The sequence below is a fragment of the Enoplosus armatus genome, chromosome 20 (assembly GCF_043641665.1).
Source record: "Enoplosus armatus isolate fEnoArm2 chromosome 20, fEnoArm2.hap1, whole genome shotgun sequence".
Taxonomy (NCBI): Eukaryota; Metazoa; Chordata; class Actinopteri; order Centrarchiformes; family Enoplosidae; genus Enoplosus; species Enoplosus armatus.
Window position 1 is genome coordinate 3,982,501 of NC_092199.1, and position 25,337 is coordinate 4,007,837.

At 40.2% G+C, this 25,337-nt stretch overlaps 3 protein-coding genes across 6 annotated transcripts in view; 1 reads left to right on the forward strand and 2 right to left on the reverse strand.

Annotated features, from left to right (window-relative positions):
* Nucleotides 1-851, forward strand: part of LOC139303236 (interferon a3-like) — a 1,120-nt gene extending 269 nt beyond the window's left edge. Inside the window, exons 2-5 of the mRNA XM_070926979.1 lie at nt 1-62; nt 189-338; nt 458-541; nt 753-851. The exon at nt 1-62 is cut by the window's left edge and continues 25 nt beyond it. Coding sequence (XP_070783080.1) covers nt 1-62; nt 189-338; nt 458-541; nt 753-851 — 395 coding nt within the window. The remainder of the gene's footprint in view (nt 63-188; nt 339-457; nt 542-752) is intronic.
* A 789-nt stretch (nt 852-1,640) lies between these two features.
* cd79b (CD79b molecule, immunoglobulin-associated beta) lies at nt 1,641-5,444 on the reverse strand. Its single transcript, XM_070927682.1, has 5 exons — nt 5,393-5,444; nt 3,785-4,102; nt 3,567-3,685; nt 2,802-2,855; nt 1,641-1,730 (listed from the first exon to the last, which is right to left on the reverse strand). Exons 1-5 carry the CDS (start codon nt 5,442-5,444, stop codon nt 1,641-1,643), a joined length of 633 nt encoding a protein of 210 aa, XP_070783783.1.
* Nucleotides 5,445-10,808: 5,364 nt separating this feature from the next.
* Nucleotides 10,809-24,926, reverse strand: scn4aa (sodium channel, voltage-gated, type IV, alpha, a). 4 transcript variants are annotated; one of them, XM_070927718.1, is made up of 26 exons: nt 24,672-24,926; nt 24,241-24,359; nt 24,018-24,095; nt 23,803-23,931; nt 23,387-23,478; nt 22,887-23,180; nt 22,739-22,802; nt 22,471-22,612; nt 22,158-22,355; nt 21,723-21,893; nt 21,459-21,588; nt 20,657-20,895; nt 20,380-20,553; nt 19,915-20,271; nt 16,294-16,755; nt 15,609-15,650; nt 15,313-15,445; nt 15,021-15,175; nt 14,732-14,905; nt 14,530-14,652; nt 13,955-14,236; nt 13,813-13,866; nt 13,052-13,189; nt 12,821-12,925; nt 12,238-12,508; nt 10,809-12,109 (listed from the first exon to the last, which is right to left on the reverse strand). In XM_070927718.1, the coding sequence occupies exons 1-26, from the start codon at nt 24,924-24,926 to the stop codon at nt 10,809-10,811; spliced, it is 5,682 nt and encodes a 1,893-aa protein (XP_070783819.1). The 4 variants fall into 4 exon arrangements, with proteins under 4 accessions (XP_070783819.1, XP_070783821.1, XP_070783820.1 ...); XM_070927720.1 differs by lacking the exon at nt 15,609-15,650 and having other exon boundaries at nt 16,351-16,755; nt 24,018-24,107; XM_070927719.1 differs by lacking the exon at nt 15,609-15,650 and having other exon boundaries at nt 24,018-24,107.
* Between the last annotated feature and the right edge of the window lie 411 nt (nt 24,927-25,337).

A 25,337-nucleotide genomic window follows, 5' to 3' on the forward strand; every position in this document is an offset into this window, starting at 1 on the left:
AGGAGGTGAATGATGCTGCTGCCTTCCCTAATGATCTGTACAGCCAGGCGGCCAAAGCACCAGTAAGTCAAGTCAAAGCTGTTATATCTGTTCTTATTTTTCCAGTTTTAGAAACAGCTGTGAAAAAGTGGCATGAATGTGACTTCTTCTTCTTCTTCTTCGTCTTCTTCTTCTTCTTCTTCTTCCAGGCTGAGGACAAACTTGGCTTCACAGTTCAGGTTCTGGAGGAGACGGCTGCCCTGTTTGAGGAGGATCACAGCTCTGCATCATGGGAGGAGAACACAGTGGAGAACTTTCTCAGCGTTGTAACCCGGCAGGCCGACGGCCTTCGCTCCTGTGTGAGTCCCAGTGTGGCTTGACGTAGCCTTACCGGTTCCCTTGAAGACCTGCATCAGGGTTCTTTGTTTTGGTTTGGTCAAAGCTACTTTTGAATCATTTTAACGTTTTATTCATTTAGATTGGGAGCCACGGACACAAGAAGAAGAACAAGAAGCTGCACATGTACTTCAAGAGACTCTCAAGCCTCGTTCTAGAGCAAATGGTAAGTCTATCTATCTATCTATCTATCGATCTATCTATCTATCTATCTATCTATCTATCTATCTATCGATCTATCTATCTATCTATCGATCTATATATCTATCTATCGATCTATCTATCTATCTATCTATCTATCTATCTATCTATCTATCGATCTATCGTATCGATCTATCGTATCGATCATGTTTTAATGATGATATTCTTGTCTGTAGGGCCACAGCGCTGAAGCCTGGGAGCTGATCAGGAAGGAAATTAAAGCCCATCTGAAGAGAGCAGACCAGCTGGTTTCATCTCTTCTCACCACCAACTAAAGATGGAGAACGTGTTAATTTATTTGCTTACAAGCAGTCTATTTATTTATATATCTAGTTATTAAAATATATTTATTAATTTAATCATTGAGCTGTCTATTTATTAGATTGGTTGATATTCTACACAACCAGCACATTTTATTCATGAATCATTTTTGTTGTTCAACTTGTTTATTTATTCAAGTTTATTATTGTTTTACATGGATACCTGTAAAAGCCAATAAAAATTACTCTTTCTGCAGCCAATGGAAATGTTTTCATTGTTTTTATTCCTCTTACATAAACAAAAGGCACACAGATTTTTACTGTAATATAATCAGGAACAAGTCGGGCCTCGCTCAGGCTCTAACGCACACCATCTGTAACATTTTCTCTCACAAAGATTTGTGCTGAGCATGTTCTTAAATATTTAGAGAAGTCGTTTAAAAGAAATCATACACAACACTTTACATTTAAACAACAACAAAAAAAAGCCTCTTGAAGCACCAAAAATATCAGCCATCGAGTCTGAACTGTAGAATATTCCTTTACACTTCAGTGGACTTCTTGTCTCATGATTTATTTAATGCAGTGTTACTAAATAGCATAAAATCAACAGCCCATATGCACACATAGCAAGCATTTTAGAATAACTTTGCTGTTGCACATTTACAAACATTGTACTCCACATCTGAGCGGGCCCACTAAGGACTCTAAACACTAGGGACGTACAATTTTTACTTTTATAACCAAGAACTTGTTAGTAGTAAGTTATTGTGAGGTTGTAGAGAGGTGTAACGTGGTTCACTCTCACTCCCATGGGGCCTCGGCTCCTTCCGCCTGGGCGTACACAGAGAGCTCCTCATACAGACCTCCTCCACATGTCTCAATCGCCAAACCCTGAGAGACGTAAATAAGTCCGTTTTAGTCAGTCAGCATGTTTATGCGAGTCCCTTGAGCAATCCAAGTTAAAGTTACACTCCATGGCTATGTTTGGGCACATCTGTACATCTTTAATTTGCATAGTGAATGATTCAGACGTGAATCAGAGATAAGCAGCTGCTAAATGTCACAGCAGAGTCGTTGACATTTAAATATCGTTCATATTATTAGTGTTGATATCTCTGTTGAATGTTGCAGCCTTTAAAAATGCACATCAGAGTTTCAGAAGCACCTACAGAGAAACCGCCCTTGCGATTAATTATCCCATCTCAGCACATTAAATCCACATATTATGTGGCTCCGTCTTTCCAGTCCCGTTTAAGATGTTATGGCTCTTCAAAAAAAGTGTATAAATCAATAACAGCTTGTATTGAATGCTGCTGCCTGAACAGCTATATTAAAGCTGCCTGCAAGTGTCTGCAAAGTGCCTTTTTTACCTAAAAGCTAAGACTACAATATTCCATTATAATACATTAAAATAAATCCTACTTTTCTTGTCTTTCCATCTTTTTGACTGCATGTATTTAGGTCGTCTGCTTCCTTTTGCTAATTGTGTTCTTGCGGGTTCATGTAAAGAACTCCATTTTCGTATGAAAGGTGCTACATAAAAATTCTTCCTCTATGATGTTTACAAGAAGACAAAATTTTCAACCCACAAATTCTACTTTCCAACGCAATTGTGTCATTATACTTACAAAAAAAACAAACTAGAGGTGCCTCCACATAGCCTACTGTATAGGCTATATTCATAAATGAAAAAAAAAACCTGATGGCTGCATTGGCAGAACAAGATAAAATTGTGGTTTTGAGCTCAGTGGTGCGAGGAGACAGTGTGTCTGTCCTGCTGTCTTTTTCTTGCACATGTATTGTTATGTAAAACACACAGCTGTGATGTGTGTTCACTGTGACAGGTCTTCACAAATGCAACCAGGAGGAAATGACCACGTATGGCAAAGAAGAAATGTCTTTGATGAAAATTATTGTTAAAAAAAAAAAGAAAGAAAAGAGAGAGAGACATTCCCAACAAACCTCATAGATGTGATCAGTTTCAGGCTCCTCGTATATGCTGTCCCTCTTTTCCAACTGTTTCAATAAAAGAAAGAAGACGTGAAAGAGAGAAAATGCAGTGGACATAATACACCAAAATGAACAAGTATGAATATTAAAAACTTGGAAATGGTGACGTGCGGTAGCTACATCACAGAACATTTGGCTAAAAGGTGTTTAGTTTTATATTAACAGCAGCTGTTACAGTAACACACTCTTACAACAAACATTAGCGCTCTCTGTGTTAAAATAGGACTTTAGGAGCTTCACACACATGTAAAAATAAGACTCATACCGGTAATGGCCACTGGCTTTCAGTCTTTATCATTATTAATGTACCAACTAACAGTGTTAACTCTGTTATATAAAACTGTAAATTGAACATCTTTGGTTGCTGGACTGTTGGTCGGACAAAACAAGCAATGTAAAGAGTTATCTTGGGCTCTTGTTTATGATTAATTGATAAATCGGAAGTATTATTGACAGATTAATTAACATAATCATTAGTTGCTTCTCTCCTGGTTTGATTTAAACCACCAGCCAAATGCATGCAGACCTATGTTTTGACTGTGACCTGTCAACATGTCTATAGTGTTTTACAGTCTTCAGGTCTGTCTCATCTACTTCCTCCTTGACATTGAACATGAATATTGTTATGCACATTCTCAGGTCTATTCCATCTACTTCTAATGTAAGTCCTGCACTAAACTCAGCACTCTCAAGCGTTTTGTTCATCTTGTTCCTCACCAGTGTTTGTTTGCGTAGCAGTATAGCAGCAATACACACAGCCAACAGCAGGCCCTGGAGGATAATGAGCCCATCCTTCATCTTGGTCCTGTACAGTGCCTGGGTAAGGTTAACAGGTCCTGTGAGTAGGAAAGATTTGTGTTAGCGGTGTGTATATAAATGACAGTAAAAAGACCACTCAAAGCATACTTTATGTGTCTGTTGTCCCAGCCACTTACTGGCAACTTGAAGTTCAGTCCCAGAACCCCATGTTTTGTTTATCTTGCAGAAGTACACTCCGTTGTCCTCTATGCGCAGATCATGGATGTAGAGATAGGCTCCTTCGGTCAGGTTCTTGTTACGAATTTCAATCCTTTGTTCTGCCTGGATCTTTCTTCTCTTTTCAACGTCCACGTCATACTCATGGGCCTTGTACCACTGCACTCTGGCCGCCAGGTGTAGCGGCGAGTGCAGACAGTAAATGCCCACAGAGCGGCCGGTTTTCATGCCATAGAACCGGGGCTTCTGGGTGACCATCAGGGCTTGGTTTAGGGCCACTGAGCAGACAAAGGACGGTTGAAGGACATTGTGAAACACTTACAGCAGCAGTTACTGTAAATCTTTCTAGACAAACATCTACGCAGATGATTTGGCTATATTCTGTCCCTGCAGTGTCGGTCTTCGGGAGGTGATAAGTATATTGTATTATATGATGCTGGCAAGAAGAGAAATGTACTTGTTGTGGAGAGGATAGAAAATTACTCTTTCAAGAGTTCTACTTAAGCAGAGATACTCTTAAAGTAATAAATGAGGTCAAATATCTTGGTGATAATTTCACAGATGATGTAATGGATGATAGATTTACACAGAATGTTGAACATTGTTGTAAATGATGTGCTCAGGGTTACATGCTTCAATCACAAAATCATGTCTTCTCCTCACTTGTGGTGTAGGTATTGAAAAATAAGTATGCAGAGAGTATGCTGAGAGTCATGAGGATGCAGTCATTAGGACTGCAAGTACTATTATTATAATTTTTCACTGCTTGTTCTGTAAAAAAACTAAAAAATATAAAATTTAAAATGACATAAAACATGGAAAAGCAGTAGATTCTTATATTTGAGAACTTGCAACAAGAGAATGTTTGCCATTTTACTTTATGAATTACATAAATGAATCGTTTTCTACAGGTTGACTAATCAATCAATTGACTAATTTTGTCAGCTCTAAACACCCATGCTGTTATTGTAGAGTGAGACGACATTGAGTTATCATGGACCAGCGATTAAGTATGTATTGATGGTCTAATCTAATGCTTTTAAATGATTGCAAATTGAATATATGGTCTTTTGGTTTGATAAAAAGTCACCTTTGCATCATGTTTGCTATATATATATATATATATATATATATATATATGTGTGTGTGTGTACATCTTTTTCTTCTTATCTGTTATCTCCATTGTCTTTCTCTAAAAACAGATTAGAAGTCTGAGATAAAGTAACCTGATGGTCAGTTGATAAAATGGGATAACTTGGTCTAGGTGTTCTGCATACACAGTATATTAAAATAAACAAGTCTTTGTCTCAGGAGACAACTTCCTCTTTCTCCCCAGATGGCCAGGAAGTAATGGTATTGTAGAGTCAAAAATAACATGCAAAACGCTTGTATGCAGTGTAGCTGTGGTTAAACAGACACTTAAATGACTGTGTAAAGCAATAAGAAATGTTTAGGCTGATTATATTGCTGTACTAATGTTACTATTCAGTAACAAGACTAATTGTCTGCATCATTCTCATTTTTCAGTCACAAATTAAATTGATCATATTGCAAGAGTTTACATTTACCTGAGACATTGATCAAAGCAAGCCCACAGTATCCAGCCAGCAACCAGCGCATGATGACATGCAAAAGAAAAATAATTCGAATGCCGACGTCCACACGTGTCTAAATCTCTCTGCAGTCATGAAAATGTCGTGAACACGGAGAAGAGTCTGCACCAGTGGGTGTGCTGTTTGTCACTAAACACGCTTTAACCTCAGGCAAATAAAGGGGAAGAGCACTGTAACGTCGAACCTAAATAACTTTGAACCACCCACACTTTAAACATTGTAAACCTGCCCAATTTCATTCACGTATGTGCCAGTTTTAGGGTGAAATTAAACAACGTTGTAAACCTGAACAAGGGGGGGGGGGTGTTGAAAGAAACCTTTTTAGGCTTTTTGAGACAAATTGGATAACAACAAACATTTATGTGATATCAAATCAAAATCAGGTCTAGGGCTTGGTATTGTCTGACATTTCCGATACTTGTGCCAACACAATACCAGAGTTTCGGTATCGATACCATAAATACACTTTTCTCTTATTTTTTTGCTTTTTGAATAGGGATAAGCCTCAAAGTCTATCCTGACACTTGTCAAATAGACCAATGTGAAAATAATGCCTACGGTAAGGTGAAGTCATTTTGGCTGAGATATATTGGTTGTTGTCTCAATGGTATCATCTATGGGGTGAAGTCCCTCAGTGTTTTTAACCATACTAGCAGTCTGGTCATAGGGATGGCAATGTGTGTCATTCGGTGCCTCAGTTGATCCACCACTTTGGTCTAGACTAAAATATCTCAGCAACTAGTGGATGGATTGTAATTCAGTTTTGTACAAACATTCATGGTCCCCAGAAGATGTATCGTATTGACTTTGATGATCTCTTTACTTTTCCTCTAGCGCCACCGGCGGGTCATTCTCACTTATTCTGTGAAATATCTTAACATGTACTGGATGGATTGGCACGAAATTAGGTTCAGACATTCAGACGTTGTATCCTATACGACTTTGGAGATCTCTTGATTTTTCCTCTAGCGCCACCATGAGGTTGACGTTTGTGGTTTTGAGCAAAAGTGTCTTCTTCAGGATGAATTGTAATAACTTTCATGATCCCTTAACTTTAATCTAGCGCCATCATCAGGTCAACATTTTCATTTATCCAATACCTGCAAAACTAATGACATTCCCATCAGCCTCAGCTGTACATGTGACACGGTAAACTGAGGTGGTGAATATGGTAAACGTTATAACTGCAAAACATCAGCATGTTAACATTGTTATTGTGGGCCCCACAGAGCCGCTGGCATGACTTTACTCTTAGTCTTGTTGTGCAACTTCCACATGCAGTCAAGAGTGAAGTTTTCAGGTCAGCCAAGCTGATCACATTTCCCTAATTCCCTCAGTGAATATGCATCTTACAGCACCCACTCAGTGTTTATCTACTGCATGCTGTTTGATCAGTTTTCACAGTGTGTGAGCAGGAGATATACTGCTGCCTCCAACAACAGTGTAACTCTGACGGGAAAGACTGCACTGTAATTATTTTAATGAGAGGTGACAGTCTCAAGCGTAGGGCTTACCCAAAAATGATTTAAGTCAAACATAGCAGCCAGAGGTGGGAGCTATCTCTTGTAGAGCTGCAACGAGAAGTCGATAAATAGATCAGCAAATCAACAGAAAATGAATCATTTCAATCAATTTTCAAGATAAGATGCCAAACATTTTATGGTTCCAGCTCCTCAAATGTGAGGATTTTTTGCTTTTTCTTGTCTTACATTATATTAAATAAAATATCTTTGGGCTTTAGACTAAACAAGGAAACTCAAGGAAGCTGTTACTGACATTTTTCACAGTTTTCTCAAATTTTATTGACCAAATATCAAGAAAATAAGCAGATTAATCGATAATTTAATACAATAGTTAACTGCAGCCCTAATTCTTTGTGCTCAATGGGAATAATCAGAATCAGAATAAGAATCAGAAATACTTTATTGATCCCCGGGGGGAAATTATGTTATAATTAATAAAGTAGAGCTCCAACGAATACTTGATTAATCGATTGAAAGAAATTTAGTTGCTTTCTATCTATTTTGATAATCGGTAAATTGTTTCAGTCATTTTTTAAGCAAAAATGTCAAACGTGTGGACAAAAGACACAATTTGAAGGCGTCGCTTTGGTCTCTGGGAAATTGTGATGAGCATTTTCCACAATTTTTCTGACATTTTATAGACTATTCATCGACTCATCGATTAATCGTGACAATAATTGGCGGATGAATCGATAATGAAAATAATCATTAGCTGCAGCCCTGGAGTAAAGTGGCATCACTCTGCCAGGCAGCCAAAACTGAAAACACCAACACACATTAGCAGAGCAACTCTCCAGCTGAGCACACATCCATCTCAGTCAGTACAGCACAAGGCAAAGCGTGCAACCACAAAATATGCAGATAAATCAGACACTCCACCTCCTTGTTTCTTGTAAGAGGCAGTGCTTATTTTTGTCTGGTGACACATAAATAATGACTGCGCAGGCGAGCTGTTTACTGTACTATATCCTGTAGTCGTGTTGAAACGAGAAGTTCTGTTTAGAGGCAAGATTTCAGTACTGGGGGTGAAAAGATGGTTGCAATTAGTCCCCTGAAAATACCATGATTTAGTATTTCACACAATAATACTCTGTACAAATAGAGGAAGAGGCCGCTCTTGGTTGTTTTCACAAGTCTGCTCTCTAAAACATGTCAGTAGTGTGGCCTGTTCTCCGTACAACCACCAGAGGGCCTCAGCGTTTCACAGGCAACACACTATACAGATAGTGACAACATAAACTCACAGCCTGCTTTTCCCTAGGAGAAGTATTTTATTCTCACAATATAGTTACAATTTTTACAATAACAAAATTATATAAATATACAATACAGAAGGAAAAAAGAAAAAGAAATGTATATACAGGCAACACTGACGTGGGTGTACCAGTAAAGCTTCCCATATGGCTCTCCCTCCATTAGAAATGTAAACAAAAGGAGGACGCTGTCTTGTGAATTTGACTGTACCATCAGAGGAGACTATAGCTAAGTAGTGCAGCAGTGTGTCAATCTCAAATAGGATTGCTGCAGGTCACATTACAGACTTCTGACAGGAATAACTGCCATGCTGCGGCAGCAGGATAAGACAAAGAGACCCCTCATAGAGGAAACATTCATGGTTTTTTTTTAATCCCCCAGGGTTGATGTTAAAACAGTGCTGAAAACATAAACAAGAGAAGAGACAACCCTCTATAGTCTATTGTAAAAAAACAAACTAGAAAACTGTAAAAGTGCTTATGTTCATGTATATTCAGAGTAAGACGTTTTAAATTCAATTAAGACTTACACAACAGCAAGTGAAGCAACCTTTCTACATGAGGACAGACTTGAGATGATTAGAGCCACTGCCCATTAAGATTCTTACTAAAATTAAAAACAGTTTTTTGTAAATATGTAAAATAGGTGTGTTTATCGACACATTGGGGAGTGGGGGTATTCCCACATGACCCTTCAGAGTCACGTATATGACTAATTCAACACTCAGCCGTGTGTGCTGTTTCAGATTAATTTAATTAATTTAAGACAAACTCTGCACTTGATCCGACCTGAAGCAAAACGTAATTTAAAATGTACCAAAATACTGTTATGTTAATGCTAGAATTGTTGTTATTCAGTAAACAAATAAAGAAAACAGTCGACATGAACAGGGAGCTCAGCAGTTCTGTTAATGTAAACGTCACATCTTAAGTCACAGATAGCGTTTAAACCTAAATGCTGAAATGGAAAACAAGTGACTGCTTGCTTTGAGTTTTGAGATCTGTCTGAGAGGACCAAAAAATAGAAGGGAACATTTATAAGACATGCATATATCAGTGATGAAGCCCATCAACTGCTCTAACTTGACCTGGAAGGGGTATAAATAGTGCAATATAAACTGGGCCTTTCTGAACGAGCCACTCAGGGACAGACGTTAACTGCATTAGCTGGCCCATGTTGTTGTTAACTAATAAAGGATAACAGAGATCAGGGTTTCACTGGTAGCCTGGGATAAATGTGATCAAGATAAAGCCTTATTTTTCAGTTATTTATTTATACATGTACAAAACTAACTCCACCGTAGAAAAATGTTTAGTGTCTAATTGAAAAAGTTAGCATGTAGAGCCCTCACATTGATGAGATTCCACATGAAAGTGACTTAAAGTGAGCAGAGGGAGGTCTTTGCTCCGTTCAATTTTTCAAAAATGAAAACAAATGACTACCAATCGTACCGTTTTAGCCACGAAATGGTACAATTTCAGTGTGGCTCTCATGATGTCGTGTGCATGCTAATTTAATTTTCAAATATTGCTCTGTAGAGTTGGATAATAGTGCTGCATTCATGTCATATCAGAGGAAGCAAAACGACTGGATATCTTCTTGGTTTGTTTTTTAAATATAAGGCAACACAGAGGGTCAAGTGATATTCTGCTCTGCAAGCTTGTACTCCTATAAAGGGTCATTCGGGTTTTTCCATGTATTGTTCAAGTTACTCTATGAGTAGAAGAGGGGCACGTGGTTTGGTTTCCTGATAATAGCCATACCTAAAGCAAGGTTATTGGGGCCTAAATGAACACTTCAACCAAAGCGTGCATTAAAATCCACTGGAAATTTTCATGTTCAGACCTCTGTCATTTGACGATTCATAGAAAAATACTGAATCATTGATTTTTCATAAGTACAGGGTGAGCACAACCTTGCACTATCTTGCAATTTGAAGACTGATTTTTCACTGGAAAGGTATCTTATCACAGACTGTGGTCCACTATGTTTCACCTGATAACAACAAACATTTTTTTATTGGCTGACAGTAAGTGTAAAGACAAATTGTAAGTGTTGCAGTTCTCTGAAAGCCAATGTGCATTTAAATGCTGACAAATATTATCTAATTGTGTCCTTAATTTGTACAATTTACCCCACCAATATACAGAGAAAACTACAACAACATACAACTGGTAATTTAATATTTTAGCATATAACTTTTTGTCTTTGTTTACAGCAAAATTCATTCTCATTTAATGTTACACAAAGTGATGTTGATGTGCTCATTTTAAGTTATTTACCTGTCCTTCCCATTTAGCATTAATGGTGGTTATGTTTGCTGATGTCGATATGGTTATTATCAAAGGAATAATAACCACTCCAGTTCCACCTTTAACCCAAAAAGATGCTTGAATATTGCATGAAAAAACAGGAATTGCATGTTACGTTTCATGATCCAAAATGCAGTTTAAACATTCATTAGCACTGTGTAACCTCTTCATCTAATGCGAAAAATTCGGCTCCATTAGTGAGACTTTGCATCAACTGGTAACACTACTTCCTTGACTGGTGAAAAACAACAGGGGACATAATTCTTTGTCCTCTTCAGTTTGTTATACAATTGACTCTCTCAGGTTTGCCTGTGGGGTCAAGAAATATAGGTTGGGGGCAGAATGTAACAAAACCTCATTGGTAATTTCTACAGGTACAACCATGACATTTGGCTCAGGGGCTTCTGGACCACACTGGGCCCCGCTGTAATGTGATAATGTTTCGGGATTAGGAGGCAGTTGGCTTGCTAGAGTTTCTAAAGCAGTCTGCTCCATCTCCTCTGCAAGGTCCACGTTGCTCCCGTAGAGCACTCCCATCCTTCGTGCGAGCATCCCCTCTTTTTCTGGGGGATCTTCACCATCGTCCTTTCTACCCATCCTCTTACAGCGGTGAGTAAATGCAGCGTGGTGTATGCAGCGTTTCAGTAGGTGGCTGCGGTAAGCCCTCTGAATGACTACAGCAGCCCTCTGCTCTTCTTTGTGGCGTACCGTTGTGGTAATAGGTGCAAAGGAGTCTGAGGTGGGGTTGTTCAGGATGAACTTAGCCTCAATGCTCTCCCGCATTGCCGCCATCTCCACCGTGTCTCCCAAGACCATCTGTGTGACCGCCAACAAGACATCCAGGCAGTGGATCCTGTCCCCAATGACCAGGGGTAGATCCATTTCAATCAGGCGAAACAGATTGGGCTTAGCAACCCTCAGCGGCTCCTGCAAGGCATCACAAAAATCTGAGAGCCGGCTGTACTCAATGAACTGAGTTCCATCTTGGTCAAACTTCTCCCAAGTCTCATTGAACATCTCAAAGTCTTCCTCACAGAGTGCATCCCCACTCTCCTCCTGCGCCACATTGAAGTTCTCTAAGATGATAGCGATATACATGTTGATCACCACTAAGAATGAGATGATGATGTAGCCGCAGAAGAAGATCATGCTCATGCCCGGGTTGCCGCAGTTACCCTTTACACCCGTGCCCGGGTTCTCGAAGTCTGGGTCACAGTCTGGAAACTCCTTGTTCAGCATTGGAAGTAAAAGCCCATCCCAGCCGGCTGACGTTGTAATCTCAAACAAGCAGATAATGCTTCCACCAAATGTCTCAAAATTAAATATATCATCAATTCCAGCCTCCTTTTTGACATAGGCAAAGTTTGACATGCCAAATATGGAGAAGATGAACATAATGAGGAAGAGCAGGAGACCAATATTGAATAGGGCAGGAAGTGACATCATTAGAGCGAAGAGAAGCGTCCGAATGCCCTTCGCTCCTTTAATAAGACGCAGAATCCGGCCTATTCTGGCCAGTCTGATCACCCTGAACAGAGTCGGTGACACAAAGTACTTCTCGATTATGTCTGAGAGCATTGTACCTGAAATAAAAGGAGATAAACTACAGTCAGAGACGATATATGAACACCTGTTGTCTGTGTGAACGCAACAGCAGGAGTTTTTAAGTAATGTAATTCACAACTGTGCTCGTAATGGATTGGATACCCACCAGCTATGGACAAGATGACCACAACAAAATCGAAAACGTTCCATCCATTGGTGAAGAAGTAGTGTCGCAGGGCAAAGAGCTTCAACACACACTCTCCAGTGAAGACAATAATGAACGCCACGTTTACTTTAAAGAGGAAGTCTTCCTTTTCTGCACTTTGGTTGTCTGTCTCCACCATCATGGTCACCATATTGAGGCAGATGAGCACCATGATGAAGATGTCAAAGAACTGCTGACTGATGAAGTCAAACACCATTCCCTGGATTAGGTTCTGCAGGTCAAACGGAGACAGGGGGACGGGGTTGGGAAGGCGAGGACCAGAAACACAAATCCGATAGGGTCATTTGGCCTGTTCACACCAGCAGTGTGCAGAAAAGGTCAGCACAGGGGTCACTGATGACATCGTCATGCCACGCATGCCAAGCTAACTTCAGCTTACCTCATTTATACTTTTCAACATCAAACAATGTAGTTACAGTTACACTTTTGAGTCTTTCCCTAATAATACAACACATTAATATCACTAAGTTAATATGACTAGCAGTGACTGGAATAATCATGCAGTTGTAAATGAATGACATACAGTTGGACGTGGAATTGGCTTCTGTGGCTTCTTGGAACCAAGTTTCTTCATGGCCTCGTAATACTTTTTTTGTTCCTCAGTCATGAAGATATCTTTATCTCCAAAGTGCTCACACAACATGGAACAAGAAACTTAAATTAGGTGACAACTTTTGTGTGCTTTAAAATAAGTATCGCTGTAACTTTAATCACTTTTGTATTGGTGCTTCTTATAAAAAAGTGTGATACTTATCTTTTTCTTTTGTTGGTTGAAATTGTCGATAATGACACCAATGAAGAGGTTGAGAGTGAAGAAAGAGCCAAAGATGATAAAGATGACAAAGTATATGTACATGTAGAGGTTGATCTCATACGAAGGTTGCTCCTCCACCTAAAAAGGAACAAAACATTTAGAATATTAGAAAAAAATGTAAGAAAGGAGAAAGCAGTCCTTTCCCTGTTTTTAAATGATTAAAAGCATATTTAGTAAGATTGATAATTATGAGACACGGGATAAAAGGTTACACTGGAATACGATACTAGCCAGGAGGGGCACTTGTTGATCCAAAGACTGGATCACCATCTGTCACGTATTTATTACATATATATTCAATTAACTCAAAGTGCAGGGTGGTGTTAGAAAGGGACGGGACTATATATGAACTCCTGGCGAGCAGATATTATTTCTATACATATACCCAATAAAAACCTTACTTAGTACACATATTGTTGAGCAATAGCCAAAAGTTCAACTACTGGTCTAAATATTATTACATGATTTTGTAATTCATCATAAACAAAGTATACATGGATTTAGAATAATAGACTAGGTTGTGTAGTGAGACCAAAATGCTAAATGAAGGGTATTCTGTACACAGGCTCATTTTCATTTTATTAGCCAGTGTTTGCCTTGTATACAGTACTGATACATATGACTTTAAAACAAAGGGCTACCAACATATTTAATGTTAAATGTAATTTTTCAATACTGACATAACTGTAAATAAGAACTACCTCTCTTGAGTCAACGGCAGCATACATGATGTCCATCCAGCCTTTAAAAGTTGCCTGAAATACAGAGCATTGTTTCAAAAATCTGTGTCACTGAACGCAACAGCTTTCCAAAATGCTTAATCATGGAGACAGCACGCCTCACCACTTGAAGCAGGGACAGGTAGCCTTGTCCCACATTGTCATAGTTGACTTTGACGTTGATCCAGCGGGCGTCCTGCGTGGCTTCTTTGATGGCCATGCAGTCGCTCCTGTTGTTGACCTCAGTCATGGGGAAAAGCTCCTCCGTGGTGGTGTTGATGCAGCGGTAGAACTTGCCAGCGAACAGGTTAACTCCCATGATGCTGAAGATGAGCCAGAAGATCAGACACACCAGCAGCACGTTGAAGATGGAGGGAATTGCTCCAACAAGAGCGTTCACCACCACCTGCCCAAAAGAGAGGACTTTGTTTGAATTAATGAATGACATATAAATGTATAGAATTATTCCCTAGTTTACTTTGTTTGTAGGAGTGAGCAACGAACTTGCTATTGCCATCAAGTTTTACCAATACTCTTACCTCAGTCAGCTCTGTTACAGCAGCCGTGGAGTAAGCATGCAATTAACACACGTTGTAGGGAGAAAGCCAGTCAAATTAGTATGACAAGGCATTGAACATCACAGCTTTTGTGTCATCTAAATCAACGTTAGCCATGCACACTGCTCAAACAAAAACTCACCCTCATCCCTTCAAATCTCGACAGAGCTCGAAGAGGCCTCAGTGCCCTGAGAGTTCTGAGGGATTTGATCGGTCCAAGGTCAGAGTAGCCCATCCAGTTGGCAGCTAAACTAACCAGGGAAATCTGTGGCAGAATCAAAAGGTTTCCTAAGCAAGTGTTACCACGCTCTTTATCTGACATAAAACCAAATGTCAAAACTTACATCTACGATGAAAAAGTCCAACCAACACCAAGCGTTGGTGAAGTAGGTCTTGAAGCCATATGCGACCCATTTAAGGAGCATCTCAATGATAAAGACGTAGGTGAAAACTTTGTCAGAATACTCCAGAATAATTTTGATGGTTCGGCGTCTTTCTATGTGTATGTCTTCAAAGGCCTGCCAAAAGAAGATATGAGATACCTAGATACATGTCCCACGTGGACACAGTGTCTTAACACTGTCTTAAAGTGGTCAACATTTCTAAATGTGTTGCACTGATGGCAGCACTCACCAGAGCTCCACTGCTGAGGAGGATCATAAAGATTATAAAGGTTTCAAACCAGTCATGCTCCACAATAGTGAAGCAAGTCCTACGGAGGTTCCACCATTTCTTGCCTTTACCTTGGGTGATGTCCACAGTCAGACATGGCCAGCGCTTCACACAGTCTGAGTGGAGAGGAAAATCAAAGGCTCAGGATTACTCCAAAAGATGTCATATTAGATTTCAACAGCATGAGCTCTGGTACTAAAAAAACAACGAGCGGCCACTGCATGATAAGTTTACAGTTCATGGTGGTTCATACTGTCAGTGAAGAAGGCCTCTGGCTCCACTGGGTCGGGCTCTTCTTCTTCCACTTCTTCTGGTTCAGGCTCAGGTGGTTGATAGTCCACTGTGCTACACACTGAAGAATCCCCATCATTCAAAGCACCCATCGACTAGTCAGGAATTACAATTGAAGCTCAGTTACAAAGCCACCATGCAAAATACACATTATTGATTTTTTCCCCCCCCATTTATTTTGAGCAGAACCCCATATAAAGTATTGATCTTAATCAATTAATTGGTAACAAGTTCATGTGGGTCTACAGAGGTACTCACTATGACATCTTCCTGCGTACCAATTTCATCTTCTACGTTTTCCTGAAATCGCACAGGAAGAGAATGAACTTTAGTGTTTCTTTCACAGTTTCTTGTATTTTAGCATTTGATTGATTTCCCAGTTAACTCTTAAAGACCCTGCACAACCCCGACAGGTGTTTTCACTTGTGTGGCCTGATCCTCCTCTCTGGACTGTGTGGGCGTGTACACAACCGTGTTTGACTGACATCTCCCTCACACTGTGAGCTTTCTTTCACCTGTTAGGGCGGGACATCTTACACATTTACCATTTTTATTAGTACACAGACTTTGATGACCTCATGTAAACTGTAGTCAGCCAGAATAAGTGAAAACACCTGTGTGGGTGTGTGGGGCTGTCAAGTAGTGCAATCTAGGTATTTCCACTGTGTACTAATGATAAAGGTGTAAGTTGTTCAGTCCTAACAGATGCAACAAACACACTATATTTCTGGTATACAAATATCCCATTCACTTCCATTGAAATGTGTTGCGCAGGACCTTTAAACAATGTAGTTCAAAATATTGAAGTAACTTTTAAATATATATGCTGTTGGTAGATGATGCCTACGTGCCAGTGCTCTTAGATAGCTAGATAGATAGCTAGATAGATAGATAGATAGATAGATAGATAGATAGATAGATAGATAGATTGAACTGTACTTACCAAGTAATGTTGGTTATTTTTCTCATATGAAATCTCTGAGTCATTAGCATGATCTGCATCATCCTCATCATCCTCACCCAGGTTTAAGTCTGACTCTCCCGGGGCGATTGGCACATTGAGACTGATCTCTCCATCCACAATAAATCCAGAAGGCCGGCCTTCAACCAAACAATTAGTTATCCCATCTGCCATTTTGAAATTCTCACTGGTGTCCAAGTGGTTCATTTCAATTCCCTCCGTTTTAGGGTCCTCGTCGTCCGCCGGACCCTCCTCAGGCTCCTTGGGCTTTCTGCCAAGAATCTGCAGGACCGTTCGAATGATGAACGCTTTGAACCAGTTGATGCCCCGTGTGATCCTGCCAATGGCAATCTGGAGATTGTTCATCTCTCCGTCATCGTCCCCTGCTGAGAGGTTGTCTCCACTGAATGAGCTGAGCAGCAAGGCCAGGAAGAGGTTCAGCACCTGACAAAAGAAGTGATGAAGTGATGAAGGTACACTGAAATGTAAATCTGACATGTAAATCATAGTAATATTTACACAATTTCAACAATTTCCTTTTGTACCTCGATGTGAAAAACAAAAACTTTGCACTGCAGGAGATGTACACATCCTTATTATAATATACATTATAATCCCATATGAATCCCTACTGAGTCTGCAAGTGAAACAATTATAACATTTTCTGGTGGCCAAGCTTATACAGCTTGCTGAGTCAAAGTCTGCCGCCAAACTAAACGCAAAAGTCTGGACTGTCTCTGATACACATCACATATCAAGTTGGTCCTATGATGGCACATCAATAAACATTACGTCGTCTGCCTCCTGTTGCAGACGCAGCTATCTTTAGTTTCTAAACCTGTTAGTCAATTTCTCGGTTCCTGTTTCTTAGGTTTAGCGGGAGATCATGGTTACACGGGCCAGGGTCAGGCTGATCTCTCTCATTCCAGTGTTGGAGCTGTGAATCAATAAAGAGGGCTGAGGGGAAAGGATGAGCTGCACGAAACACAAGCCCGACAGTGGAGGAGTGGAAAAAGAGAGATGATTGATTTTTGATAGGGGAAAGAAAAACAGTTATAGCTCACGTTTTGGTGCTTTCAGTGTTCGTGATGCACAAAATAGTGTTCTCAGATTCTCAGTTTTCCCAGTTGTTTTAAATTCAGTTTCTTTAGAGCAGTTCTACTAACCTGATGACGTGAGAAGTTCGGTCTTTATCTCAAAGGAATAGTTTGACATTTTGGGAAATACACCTATTCGATTTCTTACCAAGAGTTAGATGAGAAGAGCCAATGAAACTCTCGTGTCTATCAGTTAAATCTGAAGTTAAATCTACAGCCTGTAAAGTCTGGAATCAGGGGGACACAGCTAGCCTGGCTCGGTCCAAACATAAAAATAAAAAGCACCTCTAATTAACATGAAATATCTTGTTTGTTTAACCTGTTTTGTGGTTTTATGGAGTCTTGTTGTCACTGTGAGGTAGCCAGGCACAAAAACAAATGAGATATAACGTGTTATATGTTACACATTAGTGAGCTACATTTTGTTGCCTTTGGACAGGGCCAGGCTAGCTGTTTCCCCCTGCCTTCAGTCTTTATGCTAAGCTAAGCTAACTGCTTTCAGGATGTAGCTTCTGATTTAACAGACAGACATGACAGTGGTAGCGATTTTCTCATCAAACTCTCTGCAAGAAGGTGATATCTAGCTTTCAGAAAAAAATCACATTATTTATAATAATTGTCCTTCAAATTACATAAAATAATATTGAGTCGTTTTCTTCTTAAGAAAGAGGAATTAGAGTGAAGCAGGAAGGCAAGAACTAATGAGCACAAAATGATCAGCATGTGTCCCTAAACATGCAAGTTAAATCCACTCTGCTCCATATGCTGCAGCGCTGATGGCCCAATATGATTACCTCTTCATCAATTACAGTTCAATCTGCTATCAAATGACTTTTCCTTAACACCCAGTCCCCCTGCCACCTGAGCTCTGCTCGCTCAGCTGTCTGTGTTTGTTCCCTCGGTGGCAGCATGCTTACTTGAGCCGGATCTTAGCACATACTCAAGGTCAAAACCACTGTTTGGTGGCTCAAGTCATTTGATTTAAATAGAAACCCCCCCTCCCATGAAGTGTGTAAGTATACTATCTGCAGATAGTAGTGTGCATTTATGTGTGACGTGAGCGTACATTGGAGTAGCAGTTCCAAACAAAAAAGCCATTATAATTTTGGCACAGAGCGACCGTCACAATACTTTTGTCAGCTTGACGATGAGCCACTTCCTTTCCGTTTCTATGACTAACCTAACAGGAAATGGGTTTGGCTCCAGTCATCAAATATGATGCTGAAAAGATGTCTGAGAGTGATCATCTGTATTATATGTACGTCCTTGTTCTGCGAGGCCAAGATAAAATGTCAGGGACAGTATTTCCATGCTACAGACACTCGGGATTCTTCACTAAGCGCCACAAACTCTGCTGCCGCTTCATGTTAATTCACCCAGACACTGTGTGAAAGTGTTAGTGCAACATATGCAATATGCAATTTAATAGCATATGAAATAATACGTGGTGATATTCTTTATATTAGAATCTGTGAACATCTGTGTTTACTGTGTTGCTCAGGCCGCGTTTGAACTCAGATTTTGATGCAAAAACATGCAAATTTATGTTGTATTGTGTCTATACTATAATACCTAAGATACTTTAATGCCCCCTGGTGGATACAATTTTCTCCCCCAGCTGTGTCTGTCTGTCCTTGGCATCCCTCAGCTGAGAGGTTAACAAAAGACTGCTGAGACCTTCAGGCCACAAAATCTCCTGGTATTATAATAATATAACTGATAGATTTAGACAGATTTTTCAAAACGGTTTGTCAGCTTTACAGCTTCACAGTAGTGACAGTTGTTTGGATATTACATGTGTAGTTGAGCGACAGCATCTGTGAGCTCAGGAATGATCATCTAGTTAAGATTTACTGCGCGCTGATATAAGCGCTGACTACAAAGTGACGACACGCTGTCAGCACAGCAGCAAGATAAGAATCATCATGTCTATAAACTGATCGTAAACGAAAGATGAGGAACATTTATCTAAATGAAACTGAGCTGTGTACACTCATACAGTCTTCTATGTTTCCTTACATATATATGAGCTTTAGGTTCAGACAGATAGTGGCACCCCCATCACTCATTTGAAACAGACTATATTGGCACAGCGGGGGTGTTGACGCAGAGAGCTCCCCGCCAAAAACAAACCTCAACTTTCTCCTCAACACAATATCGTCTGTGTGAACCAATCAAATACGTACGTAGATGACTTTGTAATGCAAACAGGGTAATTCTGCTGTTATCCTCACAATCTTTTAGACGAAGGATAAAATTACTGCAATAACTTCACAGAGTGATGAAATCCTGGAAATGTCATGGATCTACTACTTAAACTGGCCATTCTGGATTGGACTTCATCATCTCTCTGGTACCTGAAGCACCACAAGGATCAGCATTTTTTGTTTTTTTGTCTTTAATGCAGGGCTGTTTTCTCCGTCTAAATGGCCATGTAATCTTAAATGTCGCCACGCTTCAGGTTTAAGATAGGGATCAGTCGTGAATCAATAACTGTTGCGCTCACCACTAGATTTCCAATGACCATGACCATCATGAAGACAAGTAAACACATCCCAGCCCCGGCCACCTCCATGCAGTCCCACATGGTCTCGATCCACTCCCCGCACAGGATGCGGAACACGATGAGGAACGAGTGGAAGAAGTCGTTCATGTGCCAGCGTGGCAGCTCGCAGTCTTCGGAGATCTTGCACACGCAGTCCTTATAGCTCTTGCCAAAGAGCTGCATACCCACTACGGCGAAGATAAAGACGATGATGGCCAGCACCAAAGTCAGGTTTCCTAAAGCTCCTACTGAGTTACCAATAATCTTGATCAGCATGTTGAGCGTGGGCCAGGACTTGGCTAGTTTGAAAACACGAAGCTATCTCCAACACAGGAAAGACACAAACAAAGACAGTCAATAATAAAATGCAGGAAGTCATCTCATTGTGGTAAATGGACACAAATAAGTTAAATAATTGTTTCTCACCAGACGGAAGGACCTGAGGACAGACAGCCCCTGGACATTTGCCAGCCCCAACTCCACCAGACTGAGCGTGACGATGATGCTGTCAAAAATGTTCCAGCCAACTTGAAAGTAGTAGTAGGGATCCATGGCGATAAGCTTGAAGAACATTTCCGCTGTGAAGATCCCAGTGAAAACCTAGAGGGGTATACGTTTCTTTTACAGGCGCTGACAAAATCAAGTCTGAGATTTAAGAACATTTTCTGCAATTCAATTTAAATGTAACGTGGCACATATTCACCAGATTCCCCACTGAGAGCATGTTGTTAAACTCTGGGGTCATGGGGTAGTGCTCCATGGCCATGAAGAGGGTGTTGAGCACGATGCAGATGGTGATGGCCAAGTCGACGAAAGGGTCCATCACCACAAAGTGCACCCAATTTTTAAAGACCACCCATTGCGGGCAGCAGTCCCACTTCAGGAACATGTCGGCAAACTTGTACCAGCGAGGCGGGCACGGCCTCTGAGCATCCTCTAACTCTAGACAAAGACGGACAGCAAAGCCAATTAGATAATCTACCGTCATTAATCAAAGCATATCGGTTATCTTTGAATGAAGCTCGATACGACTAACAGGAAGCAAGGATGAGTGACATTAAAATTAATGTGTCGTCTGTGCCAAGTTATAGTTGAGCTGAAATAGCCAAAGCTATAAACACCATGAGGGCGTGACACTGAATGTTGACAGGGATTTCTCCAGCACACAATGTGATTAGCCCAACTATAACAAGCTCAAGACAATGCTACTGTATTGGCCTTGGATAAATGAGTGTATAATATTAACAACTGCTTGATAATCTAAGCAATTACAGCTCACATTAGAGCATCTCCTCTGAGAACTTGCAACTAAGCCTTGTGTATTTCTTCATTCCCTGGAGGAACTTGACACTTCTAGATGCTTACACCCTGCCGCTGGTGTTGTTGTGTCGTCCATTTATTTCAATTTAATGATAGCTAGAAAATAAATCCTATATCCGCAGATTCTGTATGACACTTTCCCGGGTATTATCAATGTTAAGTTTCTAACTCCATTGGCACTGTACCTTCCATAGCAGCTGCAGTGAGCACAGTCATAACACTAGCAGATCTCTGTGCCAGGCCTGGTTCCTCCAGATGAAGCATGCTGTGCACAGAGCCTAACGACTTCTCTCTGAGTTCATAATCTGCAGCAGGCTGTAAAATATGTCGATAGAAGATTTGTCAGTTGCAAGCTGATGATGGAACCTCAGAATCACAAATCAAAACCAAAGGCTTTTTTAAAACAACCAGATTAACTGTGACCAGAGGACGACTAACGACTGACTAACCTGGACCATGGTGGGCGATCTGACCATCAGACGGGGAATGAGTCTCCCATTGCAATCCTTGGTAATTTCATCATGTTCAAGGCTCCGCTCATCATCTGCCAACTCAGACATGGTGTGATGACTGAGCGACTTCTTGCTGGTTAGAGTGGCTTGGCTCCCGAGAGCTTGAGCCTGTCAGATTAAAATACAGCACTTCCAACTGTTGCTTCAATTTTACTATAAAAAATATTATTTATTTGTGGACAATTAACACTTTTGGTTCCTTCTTTTGTGAAAGGTGAATCATGAAATTACAGGTATTTATCATAATTCTGTACTAAGAACAAAACAAAATGTATTATATGTACTATAACAGCTCTGAAACACTGCTGAACAGGTATGTTAAAGTTAATATAGCTGTGTGGTTAGCTGTCTCCTTACTGTTGTAAAAGTTACCTGTTCCTGATTCTTGAGTTGCTCTAGTAGCCGCTGGAACTCCTCCTCTTTCTCTATGGCCTCTCGCTGAGTTGCCTGATTCTGTTCATCATAAGCCATGGCTACCACAGCCAGGATGAGGTTGATGAGGTAGAAGGAGCCCAAAAAGATAACCACCACAAAGAACAGCATGTATGTCTTACCAGCCGCCCGCAGGATCTGTGTTTGGAGCAAAACAGAAGCTACGAAAACTAAGGACAAGTTTCTTTTCATAAATTTAAATGAAAAGTTAGAGGTCATAAATCTGTTTGCAACAAATGAAAGAAGTGCTAACCAGCTGGAACAGGTTCTCCCAGTAGTCCTGGGTCATGAGTCTGAAGAGGGCCAAGAAGGACCAGCCAAAAGAGTCAAAACTGGTGTAGCCAAAGTTAGGGTTCCTCCCAGCCTTCATGCATGTGTATCCTTCTGGGCACTTTCTATCAACAAAGAAGCCTCCAAAGTCACACTCAACACCATACTATTGTGATAAATATCAATAAGAGACACACAGCTTTGAAAGATGATCAGAGCAGATTAGCATGGGATGCATGGATAATACATACCCAGCATCAGAGCTGTTTCCACAAAGAAGAGCATCTGGACTGCCTTCCAAATAATAGTGATTATCTATAAACCAAACAAGAAAAGAAACAGTGAACTCTATTCCACCGAGCTTAAAAAGTAGGTGTGTGTAATATGTGTTTAACATACCTGTGTTTTCAATATATTCAATGAAATTGAAGGTACTGTTGGAATATGTTGTATCGTTGACACCCATGGAGTTGTTGAAGGACACAGTGTCATTAAATGCGTTGGTGGTGTTAAAAAATTCAAATGCAGTTTCATTTGTTTTGATGGGCCATCGCACACATTTCTGACGCAGATTTCCCATAAAAAGTTGAAGGCCAACGAGAGCAAAAACAGCAAGAGCAAAGACCGTCAGAATCATGACGTCCACCATTTTCTTCACCGACTGGATCAAAGCGGCCACGATGGTTTTCAAACCTGACAAAACACAAGTGACATGTTGAAAATCCTGAAAGTCACGCAGCTCTGCAACAAGAAATAATAATAACAAATGATCTATTGAGCACAGTTACCCTATTAATCTTGTTACAAAACATAATGCCATTGCAACATCATAAAATATAATCTGTCTCACACACACACACACACACACACAAAATATATATATATAATATTAGAAATACCAGGAATCACAGTAATTGTTTTAAGGGCTCGAAGTACACGAAATGTCCTGAGGGCTGACACATTGCCAAGGTCAACAAACTCAGTGATGTATCTGTGGAAAGACAAGATACAAGATTAAACAATTAATCAAAGCCAACAGCCAGATAAGACTCAACATATTATCTATTAATGTTCCTATTTCAATTGTCCATATAAAGAAGTTCTGCACAATATCAGCTTTCATAGTAGCTGAGGGTTTCTTTAAAAGAACGTTTATTTTTTAAACTCTCACCTTTGTTTAGCAGCAATTTATGCACTCAAAATTTTTGATTTAATGTCAAGATTCTGATAATATGTCATCTTAAGAACATCACAACTATTTTTCTGATATCAATTCCAACTATGTAGTTAGCTGAAAGTTCACACAGACACTTACGCCATGCTGATCACCATGAAATCCAGCCAATTCCATGGATCTCGGAGGAATGTAAAAGATCCAACACAGAAACCTCTGGACAACACTTTGACTGTCGCCTCAAAGGTGTAGATACCAGTAAAAACATACCTAGGAAGAAATAGTGCAACACAAGTTAGTAGAAGTTGTATTAAATGTAACACAGGAATGACTAAAGTACAATAAGTAGTACTCACTCAACAGTTTTACTCCATGCTGGTGGGTTGCTCATCGTCATGAATACACAATTCGATAGAATTGTAATCATGATGAACATGCTAAATAATTTAATTCAGGATTAAGGAAACAAACATGGACATTATATGTATAAGCAGACACATCTACACCACTTTATGTCCAGTTCAAACCTTCATAAACAAAATAATTCAAAAGCTCAGGCAACAATAATTCAAAGGATATGAATGTATGAGAATTTTGATGGCTCCTCTCCTAACCAAACTAAAGGGGCTCAGAATGTAGCAAGCCGATTCAGCATTGAACCTGAAGATGGTGTTTCCTTTGCTGATCACAATGAATGTCTGAAAAACACAGAGATTGTCTCTATAAATGCAAGCTGGTGTATAGTCCACATATACGTACTACATTTCAGTAAATACTTAGTGATGACAATCTTGAAATGACACTACACATACATTTAACTGTAACATGTGCATACCACAAATGAAATCGTATACATTGCGTAAGGGATACTGTATGCAGCTGTAATAACTTTATGTTAAGTACTACATCCTGTCGTATTTCAAGGTTATATAAGGACAGAGCCAAGCTCATTAAAGTGTGCACAGTCCCTGTGTTGCAGTGGATGTGGGCCCCGATGTGCTCAGACTGACTTTCTGTGCTTTGTAGAAGGGGTCCAGGTCCTCCAGAGGTGTGTTGAGCAGCTCTGGTGGAGGGTCTCCATAGATCATGGGCAGACTCTTCCCCGCCTCCAGATCAGCGTGCGGGGCCGTTGGCTCTTCCTCCTCATGGCCCTCTACTTCTGCTGCCTTTTTTCTTTCTTCCGCGAGCCTCTCGATCTCCGCCAGCGATTCCTGGGTGAAGCGGCGGAACGCATCGGTGCCTGGGGGAGGGAGCAGGGTCGCCATCTTCGCATCGCGAAGGGATACCGCCACACCGGGGTTTCCCTAGGAGGAGCTGGAGGGAGGACGATACAGAGAACATAATACATTAGAGCATACCATGACCTTCAAGCCATGATCCCCAAACCTTAAACACTTCCACCCTAAGCATTAACATTTTGATTTGATTTGAAAGCAGACAATTAATCAATTAATCATCAATGAAGTCATTTTTCCTGGCAAAAAAAGGGCCAAACATTCATTGTCTTCAGCTTCTTAAATGTGAATATTTGCTACTTGTCTTTCTTATGTGACTGTCTTATGAAGACATCTCCTTTAACTTTAGGAAACTGTAACAGGCATTTTCCACTATTTCATGACATTTTATACGCCAAAGAATTAATCAATTAATCAAGAAAATAATCAGCAGATTCATCA

Coding starts and splice junctions, on each gene's coding strand:
- cd79b (XM_070927682.1), bottom strand. CDS start 5,444: ATGCGCTGGTTGCTGGCTGGATACTGTGGGCTTGCTTTGATCAATGTC. Junction 3,686..3,784: donor GACTGAACTTCAAGTTGCCA/GTAAGTGGCTGG, acceptor TCCTACTCACAG/GACCTGTTAACCTTACCCAG. Junction 1,731..2,801: donor AAACTGATCACATCTATGAG/GTTTGTTGGGAA, acceptor TACGTCTCTCAG/GGTTTGGCGATTGAGACATG.
- scn4aa (XM_070927718.1), bottom strand. CDS start 24,926: ATGGCGACCCTGCTCCCTCCCCCAGGCACCGATGCGTTCCGCCGCTTC. Junction 22,613..22,738: donor GGAAACAGCTCTGATGCTGG/GTATGTATTATC, acceptor CTTTGTTGATAG/AAAGTGCCCAGAAGGATACA. Junction 15,446..15,608: donor GTACGCAGGAAGATGTCATA/GTGAGTACCTCT, acceptor ATTCCTGACTAG/TCGATGGGTGCTTTGAATGA.